The sequence below is a fragment of the Megalobrama amblycephala genome, linkage group LG17 (assembly GCF_018812025.1).
Source record: "Megalobrama amblycephala isolate DHTTF-2021 linkage group LG17, ASM1881202v1, whole genome shotgun sequence".
NCBI classification, from domain to species: Eukaryota; Metazoa; Chordata; class Actinopteri; order Cypriniformes; family Xenocyprididae; genus Megalobrama; species Megalobrama amblycephala.
Window position 1 is genome coordinate 32110254 of NC_063060.1, and position 26904 is coordinate 32137157.

Consider the following 26904-nt stretch of genomic DNA (forward strand, 5'->3'; position numbering starts at 1 on the left):
CCCGTCATGCTTTTGATGAAGGAATGATGACGGATCATTAATTTTGCCTGTCGCAAAAAGGGCTAGATGTTCTCACGCAATGATATCATAACGTCATTGACGTAGACGACGATAATGAATAATGAAATTTGCTCGCTTATCACGTGGAGGCAGCGTCTGAATAATTTAACCCCTGCGTTACTACACGAGCGTACACGTCCCTTTTGCAGCATCAGTGAAGTATCCCTCCCTACGACGACCTTAATCCTTACAATGATGATTTTTTCGCCTTTAGTGCGGCTTTAAGTTATGATAAATCATTGTTAATGTATATAATAAGCATTATATGATACGCAAACGGAAATGCATCCAGCCTGGGATCCACCTGCCTTTGGACTACGCCACCGTATCGCGCTGCTGTGAGCCGCAGCACCTCACATCAGCATCGGCACAGCTGGACAGCGGCAGCAGCCTGGAAGGTAAGTGTTGACCAAACCAGGACACTAGGTCAGGATGTACACAAGACCTCGTTCAGCCCCAAATCAGAATCATATATGAACAAATTACAGTTTACAGGCGCAAAAAACAGCGCAAAAATAAGCTTTTATATCTAGTTTCTTTTTTACTGGTTTTAAAGCGGTTATTTTTAAGCAGCTCTGTTGGGATAACAGCGATACGTTTTCGCAATTAACTTTTTAATCTTTTTAACCGATGTCAGTAATGAATTAAAACCCACGTTGTTGTTTTAAAAAAACGAGAAGAGCAGAAAAAAAATTGTTTTAGTATCAGCTGGTTGTGTTTCACGGGAGGGGCGGTGTGAGATCGCTATCAAGTGAATGTCTACATTTCAATAACATGCTTTTTATGCAATAGAAAGGCAAAAGGCTTGTCTACATTATTAATGACTGGGTTTTTAGATAAGCAATGGCCTCTTTTGATTACACCGCCTGTGAATGTGTCTATAGCGGAGCTCTAGGCAGTGAAACGAGGTTAATCTCCAATGACATGATGGCAGTTACTCATGGATGCTGCTTTGTTTATAATCGGGCGTGTAAAATACAGCGGCGCTGACCATGGTGCTGAAACATACACGTCCTGATTTATACATCATTTAGTGTCTTTTAGTATGATATTAGACTACTACTTAAAAATAGTTGGTAAGGGTACTTTTAACCTGCTTGACATGTAATCTAGGCTATCTTTTCCTTTGTAGGAATTAGTTGTATAGAGATTCATGTTTGCCACCTCCTTAGAAGTGGTCTGATCATTGGTAATTTTGCTTGTGAACGATTTTAAATAGAAACGGAAATTATTGCCATTCCTGTTGTTCCATTATCCATCTGCTGTTTTATTGAATAATCAATCTTTATGTATTTGTAGGGGTTATTGATTCAGTTTTTTATAGAGCTTATTTATTCTGATTTATTGAGTCATATATTTTATTGCTGTGCACTCATGTTTTTATTACACTGCACCCCACCCGTATTTTTATGTACTGTATACTGAATCTTATTCATTTTATGCTCAAATGTCATCGTGTCAAAAGGCAGAAGATAAGTGTAAGTAATATTACACTTTAAACAACATAAAATTTAACATTATTGTGGATAATTGATACCAGAAATATATAATAATAATAATTTCTTATTTCAGTAAACGATCATCAGTGTTATATATAATGCATGAGCATATGGGAAATGTTTTTGTAAAAGTACAAGTATAATAAGGTAATTCTTTTTTCTTCAGAACAATAATTTGTACTGTGTTTTACCATAAAATTACATGTATTGTCCTGTTTAAATTCAAATTTTCACTCTACAGTAAGGTACAGTTTAAAACTTTTTAACTGTAGCATTTTTACTTTTTACTGTTAAAATTATGATTTAGCTTTGACAAATTTCCACATTAGTGGACAATAAAGATATTATCATTGCACCTGTGACTGCATTTTATGAGTTTTGGCTCCTGAAAAGCCACGTCTGTATTTTTATTTTTTTTATTTTTTTTTATTTTTTTTTTGGACTCAGACTTCATGGGTATGACTTGCTTTTTTCTCAATGAGCCACACTTGTGCTCGCTCCCATTAAGCTCCTGCCACAATTGTGATGTCACTCGTACTGTTTGCGCACATGCTGTAATACAATTACAGGCTTTCCGTCAATTAGGACCACCTGCAGCACTGCATCTGACCATGAGACGTAATGCAGTCTGTACAGCTGAGGGGAGACTACACATAAATACTCATTCCCTTATAAAAACACAAATGCATTCTTTAAAGTGCAGTATTTGTAGAGTAAAATGCCTGGCAACAATTTAGGAACCATTTTGTATTGTACGAAAGTACAGTGGTAATGTTTGTATGTTTAAGATTTTGTTATTGTATGCATCACACAGTGCCTTACGGGAGTGTTTGTTGTTAATTAACACCTTCTGACTGATTAATACCATATTGTTGCTATATGTCAAACAGTTAGCAACATCATGCGGCAAAAACAGTCGTTTCAGAGTGCTGTATATATATTATATTTGGTTTAATTTGGTTCTGAATGTGCCCTGATAGTTATGTGAGTTGAACTGAGAAAGAGATAGCAATAAATCTGATGGCCTGAAATGGTGTTATGTTTGTGCCAGGCAGATTCACTCCACTCAGCAGCCAGTTTATGTAACAGTGCAGCGCCCTAGAGGAGGAGGGGGAGGAGAGGAGAGTAGAGCAGGGAAAGCAAGAAGAAGGGAGGAGCTGCACTATACTGCCCTGAAGAAAGGTCTGACTGTGTGTGGGTGAAGACAAGTGTTAGCAAAGTTTCTACATTTAGTGTTCTGTTTGCATGCTTTTGTTTTTGGGTGAAATGTGAGGTGATTTTAAGGTGATACTTAAAGGTGTTTATTCATGCTAAAAACAAAGTAAGTCAGATCTGGTGGAATTAAATGGAGCATCATTCCACTTTATGTAAGTGGGTTAGTTTCTTTCTATGTTGTGGAGAACAGGAGTATTCAGATTTTTTTTCTGGTGCTCAGTTTAAGATCAGTAAGATTTTCTTTCATTAATTCATATTTTTATTCAAGCAAGGATGAATTAAAGGGATGGTTCACAGAAATATGTCATTATTATGTTGTTCCAAACCTGTATGAGTTTCTTTCTTCTTGTTGAACACAAAAAAATTTTGGTAATCAAATAATTGTTGGCATCCATTGCCTTCCATAGTAGTTTTTTCCTACTATGGAAGTCAGTGGGTGCCATCAACTGTCTGGTTACCCACATTCTTTAAAATAACTTCTTTTTTTTACTTCTTTTTCCGTTGGTGCCGATAGCCTAGTGGTTAGTGCACCAACAAATGGCGCAAATGTGACCCAAGTTCAATTCCCGTCTTGAGGTTCTTTGCCAATCCTGCCCCCCTCTCTCTGCCCAAAGCTTTCCTGTCTGCTCTCTACTGTCCTCTCCAAATAAAGGCACAAAAAGCACCTAAATATAACTTTAAAAAAACAACAACTTTTTTTTGTGTGTTCAGCAGAAGAAAGAACCTCATACAGATTTAGAACCACTTGAGGGTGAGTAAGTAATGACAATTTTCATTTTTGGGTGAGCTATCCCTTTACATTGAACAAAAGTGACAATAAACACATGATTTATACACAAATATTAAAGGTGCCCTAGAATCAAACATTGAATTTACCTCGGCATAGTTGAATAACAAGAGTTCAGTACAATGAAAAGACATACATTGAGTTTCAAACTCCATTGTTTCCTCCTTCTTATATAAATCTCATTTGTTTAAAAGACCTCCGGAAAACAGGCGAATCTCAACATAACACCGACTGTTATGTAACAGTCGGGATCATTAATATGTATGACCCCAATATTTGCATATGCCAGCTCATGTTCAAGGCATTAGACAAGGGCAGCCAGTATTAACGTCTGGATCTGTGCACAGCTGAATCATCAGACTAGGTAAGCAAGCAAGGACAATAGCGAAAAATGGCAGATGGAGCGATAATAACTGACATGATCCATGATTACATGATATTTTTAGTGATATTTGTAAATTGTCTTTCTAAATGTTTCGTTTGCATGTTGCTAATGTACTGTTAAATGTGGTTAAAGTTACCATCGTTTATTACTGTATTTGCGGAGACAAGAGCCGTCACTATTTTCATTTTTAAACACTTGCAGTCTGTATAATTCATAAATACAACTTCATTCTTTGTAAATCTCCAACAGTGTAGCATTAGCCCGTTAGCCACAGAGCATATAGCCTCAAACTCATTCAGAATCAAATGTAAACATCCAAATAAATACTATACTCACAGGAATTGATGCATGCATGCAGCATGAATTACAATGCATGCATTACAATTTCGAAGGATCATGTGACACTGAATCCTGGAGAAATGATGCTGGAAATTCAGCTTTACCTTTACAGGAATAAAAAAAAAAAACAGTTATTTTAAATTGTAATAATATTTCACAATATAACTACTGATCAAATAAATGCAGCCTTGGTAAGCATAAAATGTCTTTCAAAAAGATAAAAAAAAAAAAAAAACTTTTGAATGGCAGTTTATCATTATTTATAATCTTTAATTTGATGCTGATCCTCATTTTAGATTCTAAACAGTGCCGCAGTAAAATTCTTTTTAGTTAATATACATAATTCAGTTACATTTAAGATGTGTGTTTGTAATCCCCACCAACAAGGACTGGTATCCTAATCCTGGTATTTTAAAACAGTAAATACGTTTTGAAGACAGAACACTCTCTCAGTCAATCCCTCTGCCAGGATGTATATTGGCAGGGCTGTGCAATTAAAAAATACATGTAGTCTGAATCCTTCTATGTAATATGAGCAATACAGTTCTGCTCACCATTTCTACACACCATCTGCTGCAGCCGTAGCTTGGCTGTGTTTTGCTGTATCTTGTACTCTCAGGTTAAATTTTAAAGCGGCAGAACAGTGGGATGGAAGATTTCCATCTCTGATTCTGAATACAGGCAACAGCAGTGTCACACAAGGTGAAATGATGAAGGCGAGAAGACTTAAATTGACTTGTAAATTCACTCTGTTATTAGCAAGAGAATTATGTAGTGTGAAAGGAAGGTGAGTAGTTGGGCTGTCATTTTCTCATCTGGAACTGTGGGTTCAAATCTCCCAGTCTTTCATTGTTATATCAGTGATTCAAAATTAAACTTGAGAAAGGAAAGCTCGTCAAGACTGTTGTCTGAATTGGCTACATTAAAATCTGTATAGCATTATAAACAATAAAAGATGCCAGAATTTGGACATTAGCTTTGAAAACAGCTCTAGATAAAATATGTTTCACCATATGACACAGCGCATGTCATATTTCTTATGACTAGACCATGTGACAGTGTGTTGGAGCTAAATAAAAATCTCCTGAATTGTTTATTAGGATGTGGATAGACCAGGTCCCAAAATTTTATTTAGGGTTTAGTGATGATGGCATATGCGTTTTCGAATGAAATGCAACAACAAATACTATCAGATGAACCAACATCAACTTGAAACTGAACAAAAAAGTAAACATTTGTTATATATAAGGTTGTACAGTTAGAGCAGTGAGGAGAAGCATTTCTATGATGCTTTTTTATTCCTCAAATATGAATAATGACAAGTAGGCAGGTTTGTATCAGATGCACATTATGGTTCAATCAATCAGACCTCCTCGACAAAAGCTGTAGAATACGCCCACTCTCTTTTCCCACACAATGATCTCACAATGGAAATCAATTCTTCTCACATTGCCTGCAGATGGCCAAACACTTTCCATCACCTCCTCCTTTACCAATCACACCGCACAATTGCACAATTATCTTGATTCCTAAATGACGGACATGACTGATTTAGGTGAACTTGACATCCACCTGGGGCTCCGCCTGTTTGGTTTGTGTTTTCTGGCTGTTTCATAAAATGATATAATTGCTTATACAGCATGAATGTCACAGCCAACTTTGAATATGCTTTTCTTGCCGTATACACTACTGTTCAAAAGATAGAAAAGAATAAGAAATGTTTTTTGAGCTCCAAGAATGATATTAGAATGATTTCGGAAGGGTCATGTGACACTGAAGACTGAAGTAATGATGCTGAAAATTCAGCTTTAACATTAAAGGTGCCCTAGAATTAAAAATTGAATTTATCTTGGCATAGTTAAATAACAAGAGTTCAGTACATGGAAATGACATACAGTGAGTCTCAAACTCCATTGTTTCCTCCTTCTTATATAAATCTCATTTGTTTAAAAGACCTCTGAAGAACAGGCGAATCTCAACATAACACCGACTGTTGCGTAACAGTCGGGATCATTAATATGTACGCCCCCAATATTTGCATATGCCAGCCCATGTTCAAGCATTAGACAAGGGCAGGACATCTGGATGTGCACAGCTGAATCATCAGACTAGGTAAGCAAGCAAGAACAATTGCGAAAAATGGCAGATGGAGCAATAATAACTGACATGATCCATGATATCATGATATTTTTAGTGATTTGTAAACTGTCTTTCTAAATGTTTCGTTAGCATGTTGCTAATGTACTGTTAAATGTGGTTAAAGTTACCATTGTTTCTTATTGTATTCATGGAGACAAGAGCCGTCGTTATTTTCATTATTAAACACAATTGCAGTCTGTATAATTCATAAACACAACTTCATTCTTTATAAATCTCTCCAACAGTGTAGCATTAGCCGTTAGCCACGGATCACAGCCTCAAATTCATTCAGAATCAAATGTAAACATCCAAATAAATACAATACTCACATAATCCGACGCATGCATGCAGCATGCATGACGAACACTTTGTAAAGATCCATTTGAGGGTTATATTAGCTGTGTGAACTTTGTTTATGCACTGTTTAAGGCAAGCGTGAGCTCCGTGGGCGGGGAGCGTGAGCATTTAAAGGGGCCACAACATGAATCGGCGCATTTATAATGATGCCCCAAAATAGGCAGTTAAAAAAATGAATAAAAAAAAATCTATGGGGTATTTTGAGCTGAAACTTCACAGACACATTCAGGGACACCTTAGACTTATATTACATCTTGTAAAAAAACGTTCGATGGCACCTTTAAAGAAATAAATTACATTTTGAAATATATTAAAGTAGAAAACAGATATTTTAAATTGTTATAATATATAACAATATTACTTTTTTACACTGTAAACCTGAATAAGTTGGGCTAACTCAAAAAATTTGATGTAATCAGTTACATAATTTTTTTGAATTATGATGTTCCCAATTTTAAGTAAACAGAAATATCAAGTTTGTAGTATTCATATGTATTTGGCAAAAGTCATTTTTTGCCTTGCACTATGCTTTCCGCTTACATGCATTTTTTTTTTTTTTAAATATTCCTGTTAATGCATAAGATAAATGTGGAAAGTATTATATACAGGCAGAGCTGTGAATGTACAGTAGGTTCTTTATGGCTTTGAATAATACCAATGCTCTGTGTTGCACCTCAGGCCACTGTTTATACATGTGTGAGTCATAAGGTCATTGGTAAGGTTTGAATATATACTCTTCTAGCACCCTAAAGGGACAAACAGCATCAGGGTAATGTTACTGTTTAGCTTTAAACTGTACACTATGGACTGGCATATGAACGTTAAATAACCTTTACTTTTACATTTTGCAGGACATCATCTTAGTTTATTGTTTTGCTTGAAACCAGAATCCATCATACATTTAGGTAAAGCTTAGTAGAGATAGACCCAGTCTATGTGGCCTGTTGAGCGGTTGTAAACCTGTGACAAATCATTATCCTGGCCAGGAGCCATGTGATGGACAGACTTCCCTGCGATCTGTCACTGTCTTCCTGCAGACAGTTAGACATGGGATAAAGGAGAGAGAGTATCATTACAGCTGAGGGAAACCATCAAAATCCTTCAAAGTGACAGGATTGATGAGTAAAAGGGAAGAGACTGGGCTAGTGGTGAAAGAGAAGAGGAAAGGACTATAAAATGATGTGTAAAAAATGTGTTGGTAAAATGAAAGAGTTCGAGAGAGAAAAGATCAGAAGAGAAAGAATGTCAGATAGGAAATGAAGCCGACGAGAGCAGGCTGGGTTTTATTCTTTGTCTGTTCCTATTTGGCTGCGCACCAGGGCTCATCAATACATTTTATTGGTGTTCAACATGGGTCTTGATGTTATCTTCAGCTTCTTCCTATCAAGAGGCCCTCAAGATATCAAATCAACGAACTCTTACAAAAAGCCATTACATTTAGTGCCACCTATGAAAGCTTAGTTTTCATATTTATTTAATCCTTTTGAACTGTTTTATCAGGATGGACAGGAAATGAATGACTCATGAATCATCACTACAGCTACCAGACACTGATGAAAGTGTATTTATAAAGAAGGTCTCTTATTTGAATGATGGACACAGATGCCATAAACAATTTGGCTATGTGAAAATCTGATGATAATATGCTAATTTTATGTTCTTGTCTTGAATCGATGAGACATATTGTTAGCATATAAATGATTTGGTTGATGATTTCTCTGAGAAAGTGTCATTTAGCCAGACAGAGATACCCATGACTGAGTTCTTATCTGCTTTTTTGTGACCCACAATGGTAGTGAAATATTTTGTTACATGCTTTATGTTGTGGAAAGCATTCATTCATCTGTTAACCTAAGCTAACAGGCCTTTCTTTTACAAAGATCTGTAAATAGCTGATGGGAAGAAGTCTTGCATTAGTATTTAATCAAGCGGTATAAATGTAACTCTTGTGAGTATGCCAGCACATTTCCTTTAGGCTAGCATGAAAAGGCTTTTACCACAACAAATGTTTTATCAGTCAACAGCCTTAGATTTACTTCAAAAAGTGAATGAAACACACTTGAAGAACAGCAAATGCATCTTTTTGGGATAATTCACAGGATCTTCCCCAATGGTTTTGTGTTAGAAATAAAAAATCACAATTACACATTTTAATAACAATAGGCATGTGCAAAATACATAATGTTTGCATTCAAGAAATGTATAACATAGTGTAATATTTCACTGCTAGTGTGAAAAAGTGTATATTAGTTATATTATATAATATATATTAGATATGTTCATATTTATCTGCAGATATGATATTATATCTATATGTTTTATTATTAAATATTAATATTTTTATTGAATATATATTTACTTTATGATTTACTTTACTTCAAGATTTGTAATGTTTCTGAAAGAAGCAACTTATGCTCACCAAGGCTGCATTTATTTGATCTAAAATACAGTAAAACAGAAAAATTGCTAAATATTTATTAATTTAAAAAAAAAAAAAAATCTATTTTAATATATTTTAAAATGTAATTTATTCCTGTGGTGGCAAAGCTGAATTTTCAGCATCATTATTCCAGTCTTCAGTGTCACATGATCCATCAGAAATCATTCTAATATGCTGATTTGCTGCTCACAAAACGTTTCTTATTATTATCAATGTTGAAAACAGTTGTGCTGCTTAATATTTTTGTGGAAACCGTGATATATATTTTCCCCCCAGGAATCTTTGATGAACAGAACGTTTAAAAAAAAACAGCATTTATTTGAAACAGGTTTTATAGCAGTATAAGGAAAGCATGACTGTCAAGATTAATGATCACACTGTTGTCATCTCATTTTGTTCACAGCGTTGCTTCACCTTCACTCTCAATGGTCATGTGGAAACATCTGGTAATGATGCTCCTCTGAAAGACTGAACATCAGTGAACAGCTGGTTTCTGTGTGACCCCCTATACTGCAAGATCCAGAGCTTCTTCAGACCTCCTCAGAGTATCAGCCCCAAATCTTGAAGCCCTTTGATCCATAACCAGGCTCCAGGATGAGCGGGCTCTTTGCCAAACTGGACCCACGGCGGATTCAATGGGGGGCCACCTGGTTTGCCTTCCAGTCCCGTGTTCTCCGCACGAAGCCGGTGGAGTCCATGCTGGAGAGCACAAGTGGCACGGGGGCTCACGGCACCAAACTCGCCCGCGTTCTCTCCACTGTGGACCTTGTGTCTCTGGGAGTGGGAAGCTGTGTAGGCACGGGCATGTACGTGGTTTCTGGACTGGTGGCTAAGGAAATGGCGGGTCCTGGGGTCATTGTGTCTTTCATCATCGCTGCTGTGGCCTCCATCCTGTCAGGTGAGTGCTGCCCTGACTTCCTGTTCCAGTCAATCTGACACAAAAGAGAAAAACACAGAAAAAAAGACATCTGTTATCTTCCTGTAAACCTGCCCCCAGTGAAACACGGCCTAGGTAGTGTTATTGTAGTGTGGATAACATCATTTTTTATGCGCTGATCCTGAGTCAGGCTTAAGCTGAGTGAACACATGTATAACTCCATGCCTCCTGACGTGTAGTGATGACGCATGGTGAACTGGCTCATTAGGTTTACAGGTTGAAGCTGTGCACAGCATGCAGCAACCAAAATAGAGTTGGAGGAAAAATCCATTTAGTTTTCCCTGTGGATACCAACATAAAGAACCCAAAAATAAAAGGGAGGGGAAAATGAAAGGAATATTTTTTTCCATGCAGCTGACCCTTCTACTAATGGACACAGAAACGGAGTTTAGATAGCTTTTGTATCATTCCACATAGCCATTAGATATACAGTGTCCTCCACTAATATTGACACCTTTTTTTTCTTTTTTTCTTTTTTATTCTATTTGTTTTTCATTCCAAATGTTCACAAAAATCTTTATTTAAAGTAAAATAATTCAAAGGAAAAAAAATTCTTAAAGGGTTAGTTCACCCAAAAATGATAATTATCCCATAATTTGTTCACCCTCAAGCCATCCTAGACGTATATGACTTTCTTCTTTCAGCCAAACACAGTTGGAGCTATTTTAAAAAATATCCTGGCTCTTCCAAGCTTTATAATGGGAGTGAATTATAACTTTTGAATTATAACCCCAAAAAACGCATCCATCCATCATAAAAGTAATGGGGGTTAATAAAGGCCTTCTGAAGTGAACTGATTCATTTTTGTAAGAAAAATATCCATATTCATAACTTTAATCACTGGCTTTTGGTATAACGTTATGCGACGTCTAGTTCTGGCCGAAGAGTGAACTCTGACCCGACGCGTGTTGTTTTGGCGAATGCAGAAGTGCAGAGGATAGAGCAAAACAAAACACCGGTCACAAATGAGAGGTCTAACATGATCATTTTTTAATGTTGCCCAGCCCTATTCGTTTGAACCGCGAAAGGCACAGAACTTTATTAACCCACTGGAGCCGTATGGATTAATTTTATGATGGATGGATGCGCTTTTGTGGGCATTAAAATGTAAGTTATTCACTCCCATTATAAAGCTTGAAAGAGCCAGAATATTTTTCAGTATAACTCTGATTGTGTTCGTCTGAAAGAAGATAGTCATATACACCTAGGCTAGCTTGAGGGTGAGTAAATTAAGGGATCATTTTAATTTTGGGGTGAACTACCCCTTTAATTTTGATATATGCCACAGATGATATACACTCCTGTTTAAACGTTTGGGGTCTGTAAGACTTTTTAATTTTTTTGAAAGAAGTATCTTAAGCGCACCAAGGCTGCATTTATTTGATAAAAAATACATTAAAACAGTAATATTGTGCACTGTAAAAAAAAATCCCAGTAAAATTTACGGTAAAAAACCAGCAGCTGTGGTTGGCAGAACTTTACCGTAAAAAATACAGTAGCAACGTAAAAAAAAAAATCTGTTAAATTTACGGTAAAATAACGTATTTCATTAACTGATATAATGTTAATTTACCAACCTAATGAAGTACTAATATCTGTTTTGTACCTTTATAATACACTGACAGTCACCAAACACAGTGGTGATAAGAGTCACATGATGAATCAAAGTTCATCACAAACAGATTTTCCACAAGCTGAGAAGGACATCACTAACATATAGAAGGTGCACACAGTGTCATTCACACACACACTAAACACCATCATGGTAACATGCATGAAATTTTAAAAATGCACTAAACATTAATTTAACAACATTAGATGTAACATAAAACCCTAATGTACATAACTGATTAGAAAAAAATGAGAAAAAATTTCAACGAAAATATATCAAATGTGAAGTGTCACGCAGGGAATTGTGGGAATGTCAATTTACGTTTTTTCACTGTAAATTTTACAATGAATTGTTATTTTTCACTTCCAAAAACTGTGAATTTAACGGTATTTTACCGTAAAATTACATTAAATGTACAGTTAGATCTATTACAGTTATTCACCGTATATAGTACGGAAACTTTCTGTAAACCAATTGACAGTTTTTCACCGCAGCATTTTTACAGTCTTAAAATCACTGTCATTTTTTACAGTGTGAAACATTATTACAATTTAAATTAACAGTTGTCTATTTTAATATATTTTAAAATGTAATTTATTCCTGTGAATTTTCAGCATCATTACTCCAGTCTTCAGGGTCAGAAATCATTCTAATATGCTAATTCGGTGATCAAGAAACATTTCTTATTATTGTCAATGTTGAAAACACTTTGCTGGTTAATATTTTTTGTGGAAACTTTTTTTTAAGTATTCTTTGATGAATAGAAAGTAAAAAATAACAGCATTTATTTGAAATATAAATCTTTTGTAACATTATGAACACTTGAAATGAACCAAATTAGAATCACAATAAAATCTGTAACCTGTCTCAAGAAACGGATAACTTACAGTATAAGTCGATATGAAATTGAAATGAATACTATTTACTTTCCTAATGCATATTCCTGGTTTTATTGTGATTTATTCATCTGTTCCAAAGAAAACAAACAACACTTTGTCTTCATAATCTTTAATCAAAATGTAATAACTTGCTCTGTAATACATCTTCTTTTCTGATGGCATTCAGTGGTTAACCAGAATTCAAACAGCTATTTTTTTTGCATTGTTTTATTGAACTTTAATTCAATCTGGCTCCATTCTGATATGAAACTGTTACTTTTCACCATCAAATCCTTTCTCAGTGAATAAATTCAAGTGCTGTCCTTTATATTTTATCATGTTTTATTCAGAAATACATCACATTATGTCATCTTCATGGGTTATGTACTGCTCTATAGCACTGATGTTAGAAAGTACATATTGATTCTGAATGTAAAAACAGATAATCCTTATCTTTTTCCACTGTAATGGGGCTTACAGGGATCCAGCCTGTAAAGAGGGATTTCCCTCCTGTTATCTGTCCCTCTGGGATTCTACGGATTCTACATTTGAGAATTGATCTGCCACTCCAGCCCAAAAAAAAAAAAAAAAAAATCAATGTTTCCATCACAGCAACCAGTTAGAGGTGTTCATGCTTTTATTGATAACCTTCAGGAGTACAGGTGTTACAGTAATCATTGTTATCTCTCCACAGGGGTGTGCTATGCTGAATTTGGTGTGCGTGTGCCTAAAACCACAGGATCGGCCTATACTTACAGCTATGTGACGGTGGGCGAATTTGTGGCTTTTTTTATTGGCTGGAATCTGATTTTGGAGTATCTGATTGGTACAGCAGCAGGAGCCAGTGCACTCAGCAGCATGTTTGACTCGCTGGCCAATCATAGCATCAGTGGCTTCATGATCAACCACATAGGAACACTCAATGGCCTGGGTGAGTGACATGAACTTTAGACATTGTTATGTTTATGTTTAGAGCATAATCATCAACGTCTGGGACCTGCATTAATCTCAATACTGCGACAAGGAGACCATTTTCACTTTGCAAGAAAAAAACCTGTTATTAAATCCGATTGAGTTCATGTCACGGAGTGTTGCAGTATTCAAAGAAAGAATTTGGAATTGACACACTAAAAGTCTTGACACACACCCACAGTAATTACAACACAAGTTACAGTAGGTTTAATTTATCAATAGATTGGAGTTAATGGTGCTGCAGAAAAGAAAAGGCACCTCTAACTTTAGCAGTCAGTAGTCTGATGACAATGACAATGTGAAGAAAGCTTATTAAAAAAAAACCTCTCTCACAGCTTCTGTTACACTGTGAAACAGCTGCTCCAATTATATTTCTGAAGAGAAAAAATAAGCACTTTTATAGGTTGGGCATTTGCTAATAAAATTAGGACAGAAATATTTTCAAAGCAGATATGATTGACATATTCCTGTTTTTGCTACATATTTTCTTTGTGAAAAATGTGTTTTCCCCCCATGAATGCTGATTATGTAATTACTTGATTGAATTAATAATATTTTAATATTTATTAATTGTTGGTTTCAGTGAAGTAATAAAAACAAAATTACTTGTTGTTTTTAGAATATCACACATTTTTTCCTCGCATTGTATAATGGGTTTTATACATCAAAAGTTATAGCTTCCTTCATTATTTTAGTATATATTCTAGGAAGGGGGTCCCTCACAAGGGGATATTTTGGGGTCCTTGGCATCAAAATCCCTGTCCTACAACAACTTTGTTTAGTTCTCAAAAAGACACACTATACATCTACTGTGGATCCTCAGACTACAGCTGGAGGAATGAAATAAGGGTATTGTGTACTCTAGAAATGATGATATTTGCTTCCTGCACAGCATGTTTGGTTTGCAGACAGACATTACATATAGACTATTGTGTCTGACCCAGAAAAAACAGGGCATTTTGTGCCAAAATACATAATCTTATTCAGCCAACAGCAGTAAAATCTCTTCTTTTTCTTGTACCAACCCCCTTTCTCTAAGAGTCCAATATCCCTCCATCTGTGTCTCTCTGGACACATGTAGTTGACACATTATGGTTCATAGTCATTTCCGCTTAAGGCCTAGTTAGTATGCTGAATATTTTTAGAAAAACATGATTTATTCATGACTGCACTGAGGGGTCAAAAGAGGACTGTCTGCTGTCATGTTGTCTAAACTGTCTAAACTCACTACTATCATCTGAGAGACATCTATCTATCAGTCGCTCAGTCCGTCCGTCTGTCTGTCTGTCTGTCCATCATTCCGTCCGTCCAATCCATCCATCCATCCATCCATCCATCCATCCATCCATCCATCCATCCATCCATCCATCCATCCATCCATCCATCCATCCATCCATCTATCTATCTGTCGATTATAAAAAATTCAAACTACTTGCCTAAATATCCATAAAACTTCAATGCTTTTTAAGCTCATTAAATCTTTCAGACAATATTTTGTAATGCCAGCATCAAAATGGGCTCATTCCTTTTTTGTTATGTTTCAAAATCCATGTTTATGTGAATTCCTCCTTTATCACCTCAGGTAAAGGGGAACAGTCGTATCCGGACTTCTTGGCCCTGGTCATAGCCATCCTGGTCACAGTGATAGTTGCTCTAGGCGTGAAGAATTCTGTCGGGTTCAACAACGTGCTGAATGTCATCAATCTTGTGGTCTGGGTTTTCATAATGATTGCAGGCCTGTTCTTCGTCAGTGTAAGCAACTGGGACGAGGGACGATTCCTGCCTTATGGCTGGTCAGGGGTAAAGTACATTTCAAATCAATTATTGAAGTTCAATCCGTTAGTGCAGTTAGTGACTCTCAGCATAAACATTGAGGAGGAAATTACATTGTCTTGAAGCTATAATCAACCACTCTGTCCAACAGGTCATGCAGGGTGCAGCCACTTGCTTCTATGCCTTTATTGGGTTTGACATTATAGCCACTACGGGAGAGGAAGCCAAAAGTCCCAACACATCCATCCCCTATGCCATCACTGCCTCTCTGGTCACCTGCCTCACTGCCTATGTTTCTGTGAGTATATAGCATTAACCATTTGTACACTAATTTTGGGTTCTTTTCTCCATAAACAAAGTCTGAGACCACATTGAAAAGCTGGGATCCCCAGACCCCAACCCCCCTCCCCCCCTTCTTTTAAACCTGAAAAAAATCTTTTGGCTATTTTGATTGTCCAGTTAACCCTCAATTTTGTTCAATTACATCTTTAATACTCAGTGTTGGGGGTAACGCATTACAAGTAACTTGAGGTATGTAATCAGATTACTTTTTTCAAGTAACTAGTAAAGTAACACATTACTTTTAAATTTACAACAAAATATCTGAGATACTTTTGCAAATAAGTAACGCAAATTACTTTGTTTTCCCATGTATTGACTGACAGCTCTCCTGTCGCCATGTTGAGAGAAATCGAGAGTAAGAGTAGAGGCGTTGTGTGTAAACATGATGGTTATTGTAGTTCTTGACTAATCTCACATGCACAAAAACAGAGTCAGTATTCCTCAAAATGAAAAAAAAAACAGTGAAATGCAATCCTTTATGTATTTAATCTTACTTTATTAATCAGTGTCTTTTCTATTGACCTTCGATGCTCCAATTCAACCATACTATTAAGCAAAAATTACTTTAGAAAAACATCACATTTGTGATCAGCCTGAAGCTTATTCATTCCACTTTTGGTGTGAAAGGGACTTTACATTTGCCAAAAATATAACTTTAAAAAAAAAAAAGAAACAAGCAAGCCCAGCCCAGATGAGAATAAGTAACGCAAAAGTAATGTAACACATTTCATTCCATAAAAAGTAACTAAGTAACACAATTAGTTACTTTTTAGGGAGTAACGCAATATTATAATGCATTGCTTTTAAAAGGTTTTATTAAGTTTGATATGTAATTCGCAGTCTATTTATACTTAAACGTCTCCATATAATATAAATGATGCATGCCAAAAGATCATCTACTATAGCATAACTTTTCTTTGTTCCTTTCTTTGTGTTCACAGACAGTCATTGATTATTCTCTTCATGCAGCATGTCTGAATTTATTAAAAGCTCTCCGGCTTTATCACCGTGCTATGCTGTCTGTCTGTAGGAGGTTGTCATAGTAACGCAATGGGTGTTAACTTAACACCAGACCTCTTTCCTGTATCTCAGAACAATATATTCTATACATTTTATTTCTATTTTCCCTGTCTCCAGTTTTTTCATGTCTCTTTTGGTTTTAGCTGAACAAAATTCCCTTTACTAAAATGGCTCTTCATTTTCACACCTACAGGACTGTCTGATGAGGAGCAAACTTGATAATTAGGCGCGTTCGCCCCTCCAGATCTCATTTTGTTGTCATAGAGGCTAATTTTAGCCCAGGCACTTTGGTTCCCTGTCTGTCTGTGTCTGTGTTTGTGTGCGTACGTGTGTTGGTGTTACGGATAAAGATGTTGCATTTTCTGAAATTCATTAAATGTGTCATAATGTATCATGGTTAACCAAAGCATCCTTGATCTTTTGATATAAAAAAAGTCCATTGTACTATGAAAACAGATGGTAATTTTCAGAACTCAATGCTTCCTACCCAGCAAAAACAGAACATTTATTGAAACTAAACTGCAAAAAAAACTTGTTCTGTGCATTTGCAACTTTATAAAGCCTGATATTTGAAAACATGAACACATTAATGATGCCTATTTGGTGTTCAGAAACTTCTTTCTCAGAAATTCTATTAGTCCTAAACATCAGAAAAAAATAATGATAAGAATTGAGAGTCAAAGTCTGTTTCTGGCTGTTGCTTCTTTGCATATCCTTCCAAAAGTTCCAAAAACTAGAAAACTTATTTTTTAACAATGTTCCTGATCATTTCAGTCTGATCCTAACAGCTTAAATGGCACATTTATGATGGGGTCATTTCTTAAAGGCACAGCTAAAAGGTCAATGAATCAGACTCTGTTTCTTCCTCTCTCGCAGGTCAGTGTGATTCTCACCCTGATGGTCCCTTACACTGAAATTGACACAGATGCTCCTTTAATGGAAATGTTTTCTCTACATGGCTTCCAAACTGCCAAATACATAGTGGCCATCGGCTCCATTGCAGGACTGACAGTCAGTTTGTTGGGCTCTCTCTTCCCAATGCCGAGAGTCATCTACGCCATGGCAGGAGATGGTTTGCTCTTCAGGTAGGCCCTACTATAAAACAAAATCACAAAAAAAGTAATCACAGGGTCAAGTAATGATGCTTCCTAATGCATCAGTCTCCATTATACATTTCAAATGATTAAAATGCCATTTAAATATCATTCTCTGTTGGAGTAATGAGCTCCTGCCATCATGCAGTCTCAAAAGAAATGCTACTTTGTGCCTGACCTTTAAAATCAAAGCCAGTATAATGGGTATGTGATAAGACTTCTTTGATAAAATGTTTGGATGATTCACCCTGTTTACACATGGTATTAACGTCAGTACACCAGTCACAGGTGTTCAGAAGGTGTCAGACAAGATACACTGCCGTTTACACTTGGTAGTAACATCTCTAGAAGTGTCTCAAATGCATCTTATGTGACCACTTGTAATTAGATTTTAAAGGGAGGGTTCTTTTTAAAAAGCATGAAAAAGTATTTAAAAACTCTAAAAGACTACAAATACAGCGACATTTTAATCTTACTGCAAATGTGATGTTTTGAGCGGAAAACTTTTTAGTTGAGTACCTGCAATAAATGAATTTCAACTGTGCTTCACATAATCTGCCACTATCGAAAGTTTTGGGTCGAAAATATTTTTAATGATTTTGAAATAAGACTGTTATGCTCACCAAGGCTGCATTCATTTGATCATAAATACAGTAAATACAGTAATATTGTGAAATGTTAATAAAATTAAAATAACTGTTTTTAATCTTTACATACTTTAAATTTTACTTTATTCCCATGATGGCAAAGCTACATTCTGTCATTAATTACTCATCCTCATGTCGTTCCAAACCCGTAAGACTTTCGGAATACAAATTAAGATCTTTTTGATGACAGAATGCTGTCATATTTCCTTCCATAGACTTTGCAACTGCCTTTGCAACTGACACTTTGATGCTTCAAAAAGTTAATAAAGAGATCGGAAAACTAATCCACTTACCTAACTAACCTCTTCCGGAAGCTCAAACATGCTGCGTAACCAATGAGGTTCATTCTTGTGTGTTACGCAGCACATTTGAGCTTCCGGAAGAGGTTTGTTCTTGTGCGTTATTCAGGTTTGGTTGACAGATTTAATTTAGACTTTTCCTCGCATATAAACATTGATCAGCAAACATAAACAGAATTATGTTTGCTGATCAATGTTTATATGCAAGGAAAAGTCTAAATTAAATCTGTTCATCATAACAAACGATCAATTCTCTTCAGAAAATTTGGACTAAACCACTCGATTCATATGGATTCGTTTTCTGATCTCTGAACTTTTTGAAGCTTCAAAGTATAAGTTGCAAAGACAGTCTATTGAAGGAAATTTGACAGCATTCTGTCATCAAAAAGATCTTCATTTGTGTTCTGAAGATGAACGAAAGTCTTACGGGTTTGGAACGACATGAGGGTGTAACGTAAAGTTTGTAGGCAGCCAGTCAAAGACAAAGATGATTAACTTTCCAATACAAGGTTTAATAACAGAATCCTAACTGGCAGGGATACACACATCTAAATGAAAGGCAGGAACTTAAAGGTGCCATCGAACGTTTTTTTACAAGATGTAATATAAGTCTAAAGTGTCCCCTGAATGTGTGTGTGAATTTTCAGCTCAAAATACCCCATAGATTTTTTTTTATTCATTTTTTTAACTGCCTATTTTGGGGCATAATTAGAAATGCGCCGATTCATGTTGTGGCCCCTTTAAATGCTCACGCTCCCCGCCCACGGAGCTCGCGCTTGCCTTAAACAGTGCATAAACAAAGTTTACACTGCTAATATAACCCTCAAAATGGATCTTTATAAAGTGTTCGTCATGCATACTGCATGTATGCGTCGGATTATGTGAGTATTGTATTTGGATTTATTTGGATGTTTACATTTGATTCTGAATAAATTTGAGGCTGTGATCCGTGGCTAACGGCTAATGCTACACTGTTGGAGAGATTTATAAAGAATGAAGTTGTGTTTATGCATTATACAGACTGCAAGTGTTTAAAAAAATGAAAATAACGACAGTCTTGTCTCCGTGAATACAGTAAGAAACGATGGTAACTTTAACCACATTTAACAGTGCATTAGCAACATGCTAACAAAACATTTAGAAAGACAGTTTACAAATATCACTAAAAATATCATGTAATCATGGATCATGTCAGTTATTATCGCTCCATCTGCCATTTTTCGCTATTGCTCTTGCTTGCTTACCTAGTCTAATGATTCAGCTGTGCACATCCAGACGTCCTGCCCTTGTCTAATGCTTTGAACATGAGCTGGCATATGCAAATATTGGGGGCGTCGATGTTATGTTGAGATTCGCCTGTTCTTCGGAGGTCTTTTAAACAAATGAGATTTACATAAGAAGGAGGAAACAATGGAGTTTGAGACTCACTGTATGTCTTTTCCATGTACTGAACTCTTGTTATTTAACTATGCCAATATAAATTCAATTTTTAATTCTAGGGCACCTTTAAGTAGTGAGGATAACAAGGTGATTAACGATACACAGCTAATAAACATGAACTCATAATGATGGTGACCATGGAGACTGATGAGTGGCGGGAACTTATAACAATGGAACACAAAAAACGGAATTGATTATTATTGTTGCCTCTTGTAATTATGTGTCTGATTTTTAATTTTGGGTTCATTTTAAGCCAGCTATATAATATTTTTTAAACAATAGTTGGGTTAAATAAAACTGCCCAGCATGTTGGGCAAACATTTAACCCAACTGCTGGGTTTGTGTATTTTCAACCCAACTTGGATTGTTTTTAACCCAGCATTTTTTTAGAGTGTACATTTTCAAGAGCCATTACTCCAGTCTGATTTGGTGCTCAAGAAACATTTCAAATTATTTTCAATGTTGAAAACAGTTCTGCTGCTTGATATTTGTTTCATGATTCGTTAATGATGAATAGAAAGTTCAAAAAAGCAGCATTTATTTGAAATAGAAATTTTTGTAACATAATAAATGTCTCTCACTTTTAATCAATTTAGTGCATCCTTGTTGAATAAAAGTATTTCATTAAAAAAAAAAAAACGTACTGACCCAAACTTTTGAATGTTTCTATATAAATGCGTCTTTCCAAAATTTTTAAAAAGACAGTAATTTTCTAGCCACACATATTTGACAAAGTTTAAAACAGTTGTTTTAGTGCAGTCGTTGATTGACAGTTGAGTAATCAGTCCTTTCAGATGTCAGGGAGGGATTTAGACTGGATAAATCCAGCCTGATCTGCCGGCGATTTGATTTCGCCCGGCAACTCAGTCTGGAAACCCGTACATTCATTTCTGCTGCATCTGTTACACTTTTGCGGGAACCAATCACAGACTGGCTTATCCACCTTGCTCGCTATTGGCGGGTACAGAGCTCTTTCTATGGCTCTGGGCAGGTATAACACGATGACGTCTCTCGCACGACCGTCAATCCAATTCCTTTTAACCTCTCAACGATGCTAAATGACTTTTTTAGTTTAGCAAACAAATCGCTCGACTGGGTGTAAATACCACTCGCTTTCATGTTTTTTTGCACAACCTGCAAAAATCGCTCAATGCCATTGCTGCTTCTGCAAACCGCTGATCAATGCTACAAACCAATAGAAACTAAACCTGTCTGGAGTTTTCGCATCGCTCTGCAAAAGTACGTCACCCGGATCGTTGATCTGATTGGTTGAAGGACTATCCAATTGCGTGAATAATGCTCGTTGATCACGCCTCTTGTGCAGTAGGAAATACATAGCAAACTCCCCAGACCAATGTTCAATTTTAAATTGAGCTTGGTCTGGTGATAGCCAGACAAGGAGGGATTAGCTTTTCACTTCAAATACAGTGAGGTCATGTGTGATTCTGACCACATCCAAATTCGGTTTAGACCCCATTTACGCCTGTATCTTCCTCTACCTTCTTGTGTCCGTTGATTGAAGATGTCATCTGTATGTTGCAGGTTCCTGGCCCATGTGAGCACATACACAGAGACTCCTGCAGTGGCCTGTGTGGTGTCGGGGTTCCTCTCTGCTCTCTTGGCTTTGCTCGTCAGTCTGAGGGACCTGATCGAGATGATGTCCATTGGCACTCTGCTAGCCTACACGCTAGTGTCGGTGTGTGTGCTACTGCTGCGTTACCAGCCCGAAGGAGACATCCACGGATTCGTCAACTTCCTCTCCGAGCAGAACGCGAAGCGTAAGGAGGGAGTGCTGGCCGAGTGCGAGAAAGAAGCCTGCTCACCGGTCAGTGAGGGTGATGATTATGGAGGAGCTCCCACGAACACCTGCGGAGCCAAGAACTTGCCGTCTCTGGGAGACAACGAGATGCTGATTGGTAAGCCTGACAAGTCCACCTACACCGCCAGTCACCCCAACTACGGCACTGTGGACATGTCCTCAGGCATTGAGTCAGATGAGACGGACAGCGCGTACCTGCTGAAGCTGAAGAAGCTGCTGGGGCCTCGCTATTACACTATGCGCATTCGGCTCGGCCTGCCGGGCAAAATGGACCGGCCCACTGTGGCTACCGGCCGCACCGTCACTCGCTGCGTCATTCTGCTCTTCATCCTCAACTTCTGCTTCTGCTCCCTCATCATCTTTGGGTCAGGTCAGATCGCTGATGGCCAGTGGTGGGCCGTGCTGCTGCTGGTGCTGCTGCTGCTGGTCATCACGCTCTTGATCTTCATCATCATTCAGCAGCCGGAGAACCCCAAGCGCCTGCCCTACATGGCTCCCTGCGTTCCCTTCGTCCCAGCCTCTGCCATGCTTGTAAATGTTTACCTCATGCTCAAGCTCTCCACCATCACATGGATCCGTTTTGGCGTATGGTGCTTTGTGGGTGAGTTTCAATATTTTTGTTGATGATACAGGCAGCATCTATACACTAATGTTCAAACTAAGGTTTGGGGTCAGTAAGTTTTTTTTTTTTTTTAAGAAATTAATGGTAACACTTTTACACTGAGGTAGTTACATGTTACTACATGTACTTACTATAGTAATAACAGTAAATTATGGATAATTACAAGTAACACCCTACACCAAACCCTAACCCTAACTGTAATTCTATAGAAAGTGCATGTAGTTCATTAATAGTACTCAGTACTTATTTGAGCAATTACAATGTAATTACGGCACTGTAAAATAAAGTGTAAGTTTTATTCAGCTTGACTGTAAAGACATTTATAGTGTTACAGAAGATTACTTTTTCAAATAATTTCAGAATCTCGGTTTCCACAAAAATATTAATCAGCACAACTGTTTACAACATTGATGAGGTAGTTGTTAAGTTTAGGTATTGGGTAGGGGATGTAGAATATGGTCATGTAGAATAAGGCATTAATATGTGCTTTATGAGTACTAATAAACAGCCAATACTCTAGTAATATGCATGCTAATAAGCAACTATGTAATAGTGAGAGTTGGACCCTGAACTAAAGTGCACTAAATAAGCATAATAAAATGATTTCTAAAGGATCATGTGACACTGAAGACTGGTGTAATGATGCTGAAAATTCAGGCTTATACCATCACAGGAATACATTACATTTTATAATATTTTATAATACAAAACATTTATTTTAAATTGTAATAATATTTCACAATATTACAGTTTTTATTGTGTTTTTTGATCAAATAAATGCACCCTTTTGGTGAGCATAAGAGAATTATTTAAAAAACATTAAAAAAAAGTCTTAATTAAAAAAAACTGATCCCAAACTTTTGAACAGTAGTTTTGTTTCATATTTTTCCTAAAATGTTGGCTATGTAAGTATTAAAGGTGCCCTAGATTCAAAAATTGAATTTACCTTGGCATAGTTGAATAACAAGAGTTCAGTACATGGAAATGACATACAGTGAGTCTCAAACTCCATTGTTTCCTCCTTCTTATATAAATCTCATTTGTTTAAACGACCTCCGAAAAACAGGTGAATCTTTACGTAACAGTCGGGGTATACGCCCCAATATTTGCATAATGCCAGCCCATGTTTAAGGGATTACACAAGCCAGTAACGTCTGGATCTGTGCACAGATGAAGCATCAGACTAGGTAAGCAAGCAAGAACAGTAGAGAAAAATGGCAGATGGAGTAATAATAACTGACATGATCCATGATAACATGATATTTTTAGTGATATTTGTAAATTGTCTTTCTAAATGTTTCGTTAGCATGTTGCTAATGTACTGTTAAATGTGGTTAAAGTCACCATCGTTTCTTACTGTATTCACGGAGACAAGATCCGTCGCTATAGTTAATGATGCCCCAAAATAGGCAGTTAAAAAAATTAATTAAAAAAAATCTATGGGGTATTTTGAGCTGAAACTTCACAGACATATTCATGAGACACCTTAGATTTATATTACATCTTGTGAAAAAGCATTCTTGGGCACCTTTAAACTCAAAAACTGAATGACCATGGACTGAATATAATAGAATTCTAAATAATATAATAAATTGGCAAATCTTTCCCTTGCCTAATTGAAATATTTAAAATTAAATTTTAAATAATTTTTTAATTGGTAATTATATATTGTTTTTGTGTTCTCAATATATTTTACTGTTTTTAATTATAACATTCCTAAAAAGTAAGTTCCCTGAATTAATTTGAATGAATTCTGTTATTTATTTATTTATTGTGATATTAGTTGGTTTGTCTCCCTTTTACTTTCCATCCTGTTTTTAGTGGAATGTTTCTGAAATCGCTATGATAATATCACAGTTTCAAAAGATAGTTATAAAAATCAAAATGCTAATATTAGGTCTTGATTTTCATCCTGTTTGGTTCAGTCCTGTTCATTTTTTGCCATTGTGTAAATAATAAAGTTATAATTAATAAAGTTTAAGTTCCGACCAGAGCATATTTCTGAAAGTATAGTAAACCCTTTTTAAAGAAATTCTTCCTTAAAGGGATAGTTCACCCAAAAATGAAAATTTGATGTTTATCTGCTTACCCCCAGCGCATCCAAGATGTAGGTGACTTTGTTTCTTCAGTAGAACACAAATGATGTCAGTCAAGTAATGGGAGTGAATGGGAACACAATCTTTAAGAGTCAAAAAAACATGCACAGACAAATCCAAATTAAACCCTGCGGCTCGTGACGACACATTGATGTCCTAAGACACGAAACGATCAGTTTGTGCGAGAAGCCGAACAGTATTTATAGCATTTTTTACCTCTAATACACCACTATGTCCAACTGCGTTCAGCATTCGCTTAGTGAGGTCTGATCGCGCTCTGACAACGGCAGTGATGTCTCGCGCTTATACTTCAATGAGTGCGAGACATCACTGCCGTTGTCAGAGCGCGATCAGACCTCACTAAGCGAGTGCTGAACGCAGTTGGTCATAGTGGTGTATTAGAGGTAAAAAATGATATAAATACTGTTCGGTTTCTCGCACAAACAGATCGTTTCGTGTCTTAGGACATCAATGTGTCGTCACGAGCCGCAGGGTTTACTTTGGATTTGTCTGTGCATGTTTGTCTGTGCACTCTTATAGATTGTGTTCCCATTCACTCCCATTATTTGACTGACAGACGGCAACGGTTGGAGTTAAAAATCATCATTTGTGTTCTACTGAAGAAACAAAGTCACCTACATCTTGGATGCCCTGGGGGTAAGCAGATAAACATCACATTTTCATTTCTGGGTGAACTATCCCTTTAAATGACAGCACAATCATATTGATTTTACAATAAAATTCATAGTTCAAAACTATTGCATGACAGGAATGACCCACACATTTCTCTCTCTGAGACTTATGTCTCCACTGCTAATCCTTTGCTGTGTTTCTTGATGTATCTTTTGTCAAAAATGAATTGAGTTAAATTTTCACGTCCATTCGTGCATTGGCTTATGCACTTGTGCACTGTTTGTGTTGTCTCTGTGTGTTCATCTCTGCAGGTGTTTTGATCTACTTTGGCTATGGCATGTGGAACAGCACCCTAGAGATCACGGCACGCGAGGAGGAAGCCCACGCTAGCACGTACCAGCGCTACGACATGGGCGTGGACGACAACTTTGCTGTGGATGACGATCTGTACCCTTCTGGAGACAAAGAGCCCTACCAAAGCTGGGGCTCCCATGAGGGCAGTGGTGGGCACCAGAAAGCGAAACACCAGGAGCAGAGCGAGCCTCAGCCTGACGGCCTGGACAGGGTGGACAACCACAGGACCTCCTCTTCCTCCTCACACAGCAGAGCCAAAAGCAAAGCTGGCAAACCCAGTCCGGGCTTTGAGGCGCTGGTGGTCGACGATGATTTGGACGATCCTTTGGAATGAGAATGTAATCTGAATGTACTCGTCTGCCAACGACTGCAGAACCCTTGGGCTAGGTTGTTATGTCTCTGCAATGAGTTTTTATTTTACTCCTATTCCTTCATTTGCAGCCATTTTCTAATACTGATAGGATAATGAGAATGTTTAGGATGGAATTTAACTTTTAGAAGGTTTTTTTTTACCACATAGCACCTAAAACGTTTTAAATGAATTTAACAGTTTAAAATTAATTCTCATTATAATCATGTTAGTGAACTCCTCAGCACTTAAATATGTATAATCTAATGTTTCACTTGAAAGCAACAGTCCTCCCCAACCAAATTACAGTACCTAGCATTTATTACTGCCCTGTTAGTTATCACAGTCCCACGGCTTTTCCCAATACGAGCATCTTTCAGCTATCAGGACGATGTCCGTTCACAGGTCACTTCAACTCTATTAACCTCGACAATGTCTTTATGTGGGGTCGATAAAACCAGCTGAAAAATTCCCATGTGAGGCCCTTAAAACACTTCAAGCGATTTGCACACTTTAGTTACTTTAGTAAGCAGCTATTTTCTTAGTCGGTTTTATTATCGCATACAAAAAGCTTAGTTTGAGAAGCAAAGATAGACGATAGCCATAAAATACGATGGGGAATGATATGATAAATCTTCTGCTCAAACATCTAGCCCAAGTGAGGTTTGGACTGTAGGTTGTCACAAATAGTAATTGGACTTTGCTTGCAATAGTGCCTTCATCTGTCAGTGTGTGCTTTAAATATGACCATCAAGATGTCCATGCTTGTCTGTTTGTTATTTTTGTTGATGTCAAC

The 26904-nt window shown here is 36.9% G+C and overlaps 1 protein-coding gene across 1 annotated transcript; it reads left to right on the plus strand.

Moving 5' to 3' along the window:
- On the plus strand, nt 1-26860 carry slc7a14a (solute carrier family 7 member 14a). Its single transcript, XM_048163760.1, has 8 exons — nt 1-458; nt 9625-10119; nt 13343-13579; nt 15203-15420; nt 15545-15691; nt 17632-17840; nt 21778-22655; nt 25717-26860. The coding sequence occupies exons 2-8, from the start codon at nt 9816-9818 to the stop codon at nt 26091-26093; spliced, it is 2370 nt and encodes a 789-aa protein (XP_048019717.1). The 5' UTR covers nt 1-458; nt 9625-9815; the 3' UTR covers nt 26094-26860.
- Nucleotides 26861-26904: the final 44 nt, after the last annotated feature.

Bases quoted from the DNA above. Each gene is read 5' to 3' on its own strand.
- slc7a14a (XM_048163760.1), top strand. From the start codon at position 9,816: ATGAGCGGGCTCTTTGCCAAACTGGACCCACGGCGGATTCAATGGGGG. The intron at 10,120-13,342 runs GTGAGTGCTGCC...ATCTCTCCACAG, and splicing joins TGTGGCCTCCATCCTGTCAG to GGGTGTGCTATGCTGAATTT. The intron at 15,692-17,631 runs GTGAGTATATAG...CCTCTCTCGCAG, and splicing joins GCCTCACTGCCTATGTTTCT to GTCAGTGTGATTCTCACCCT.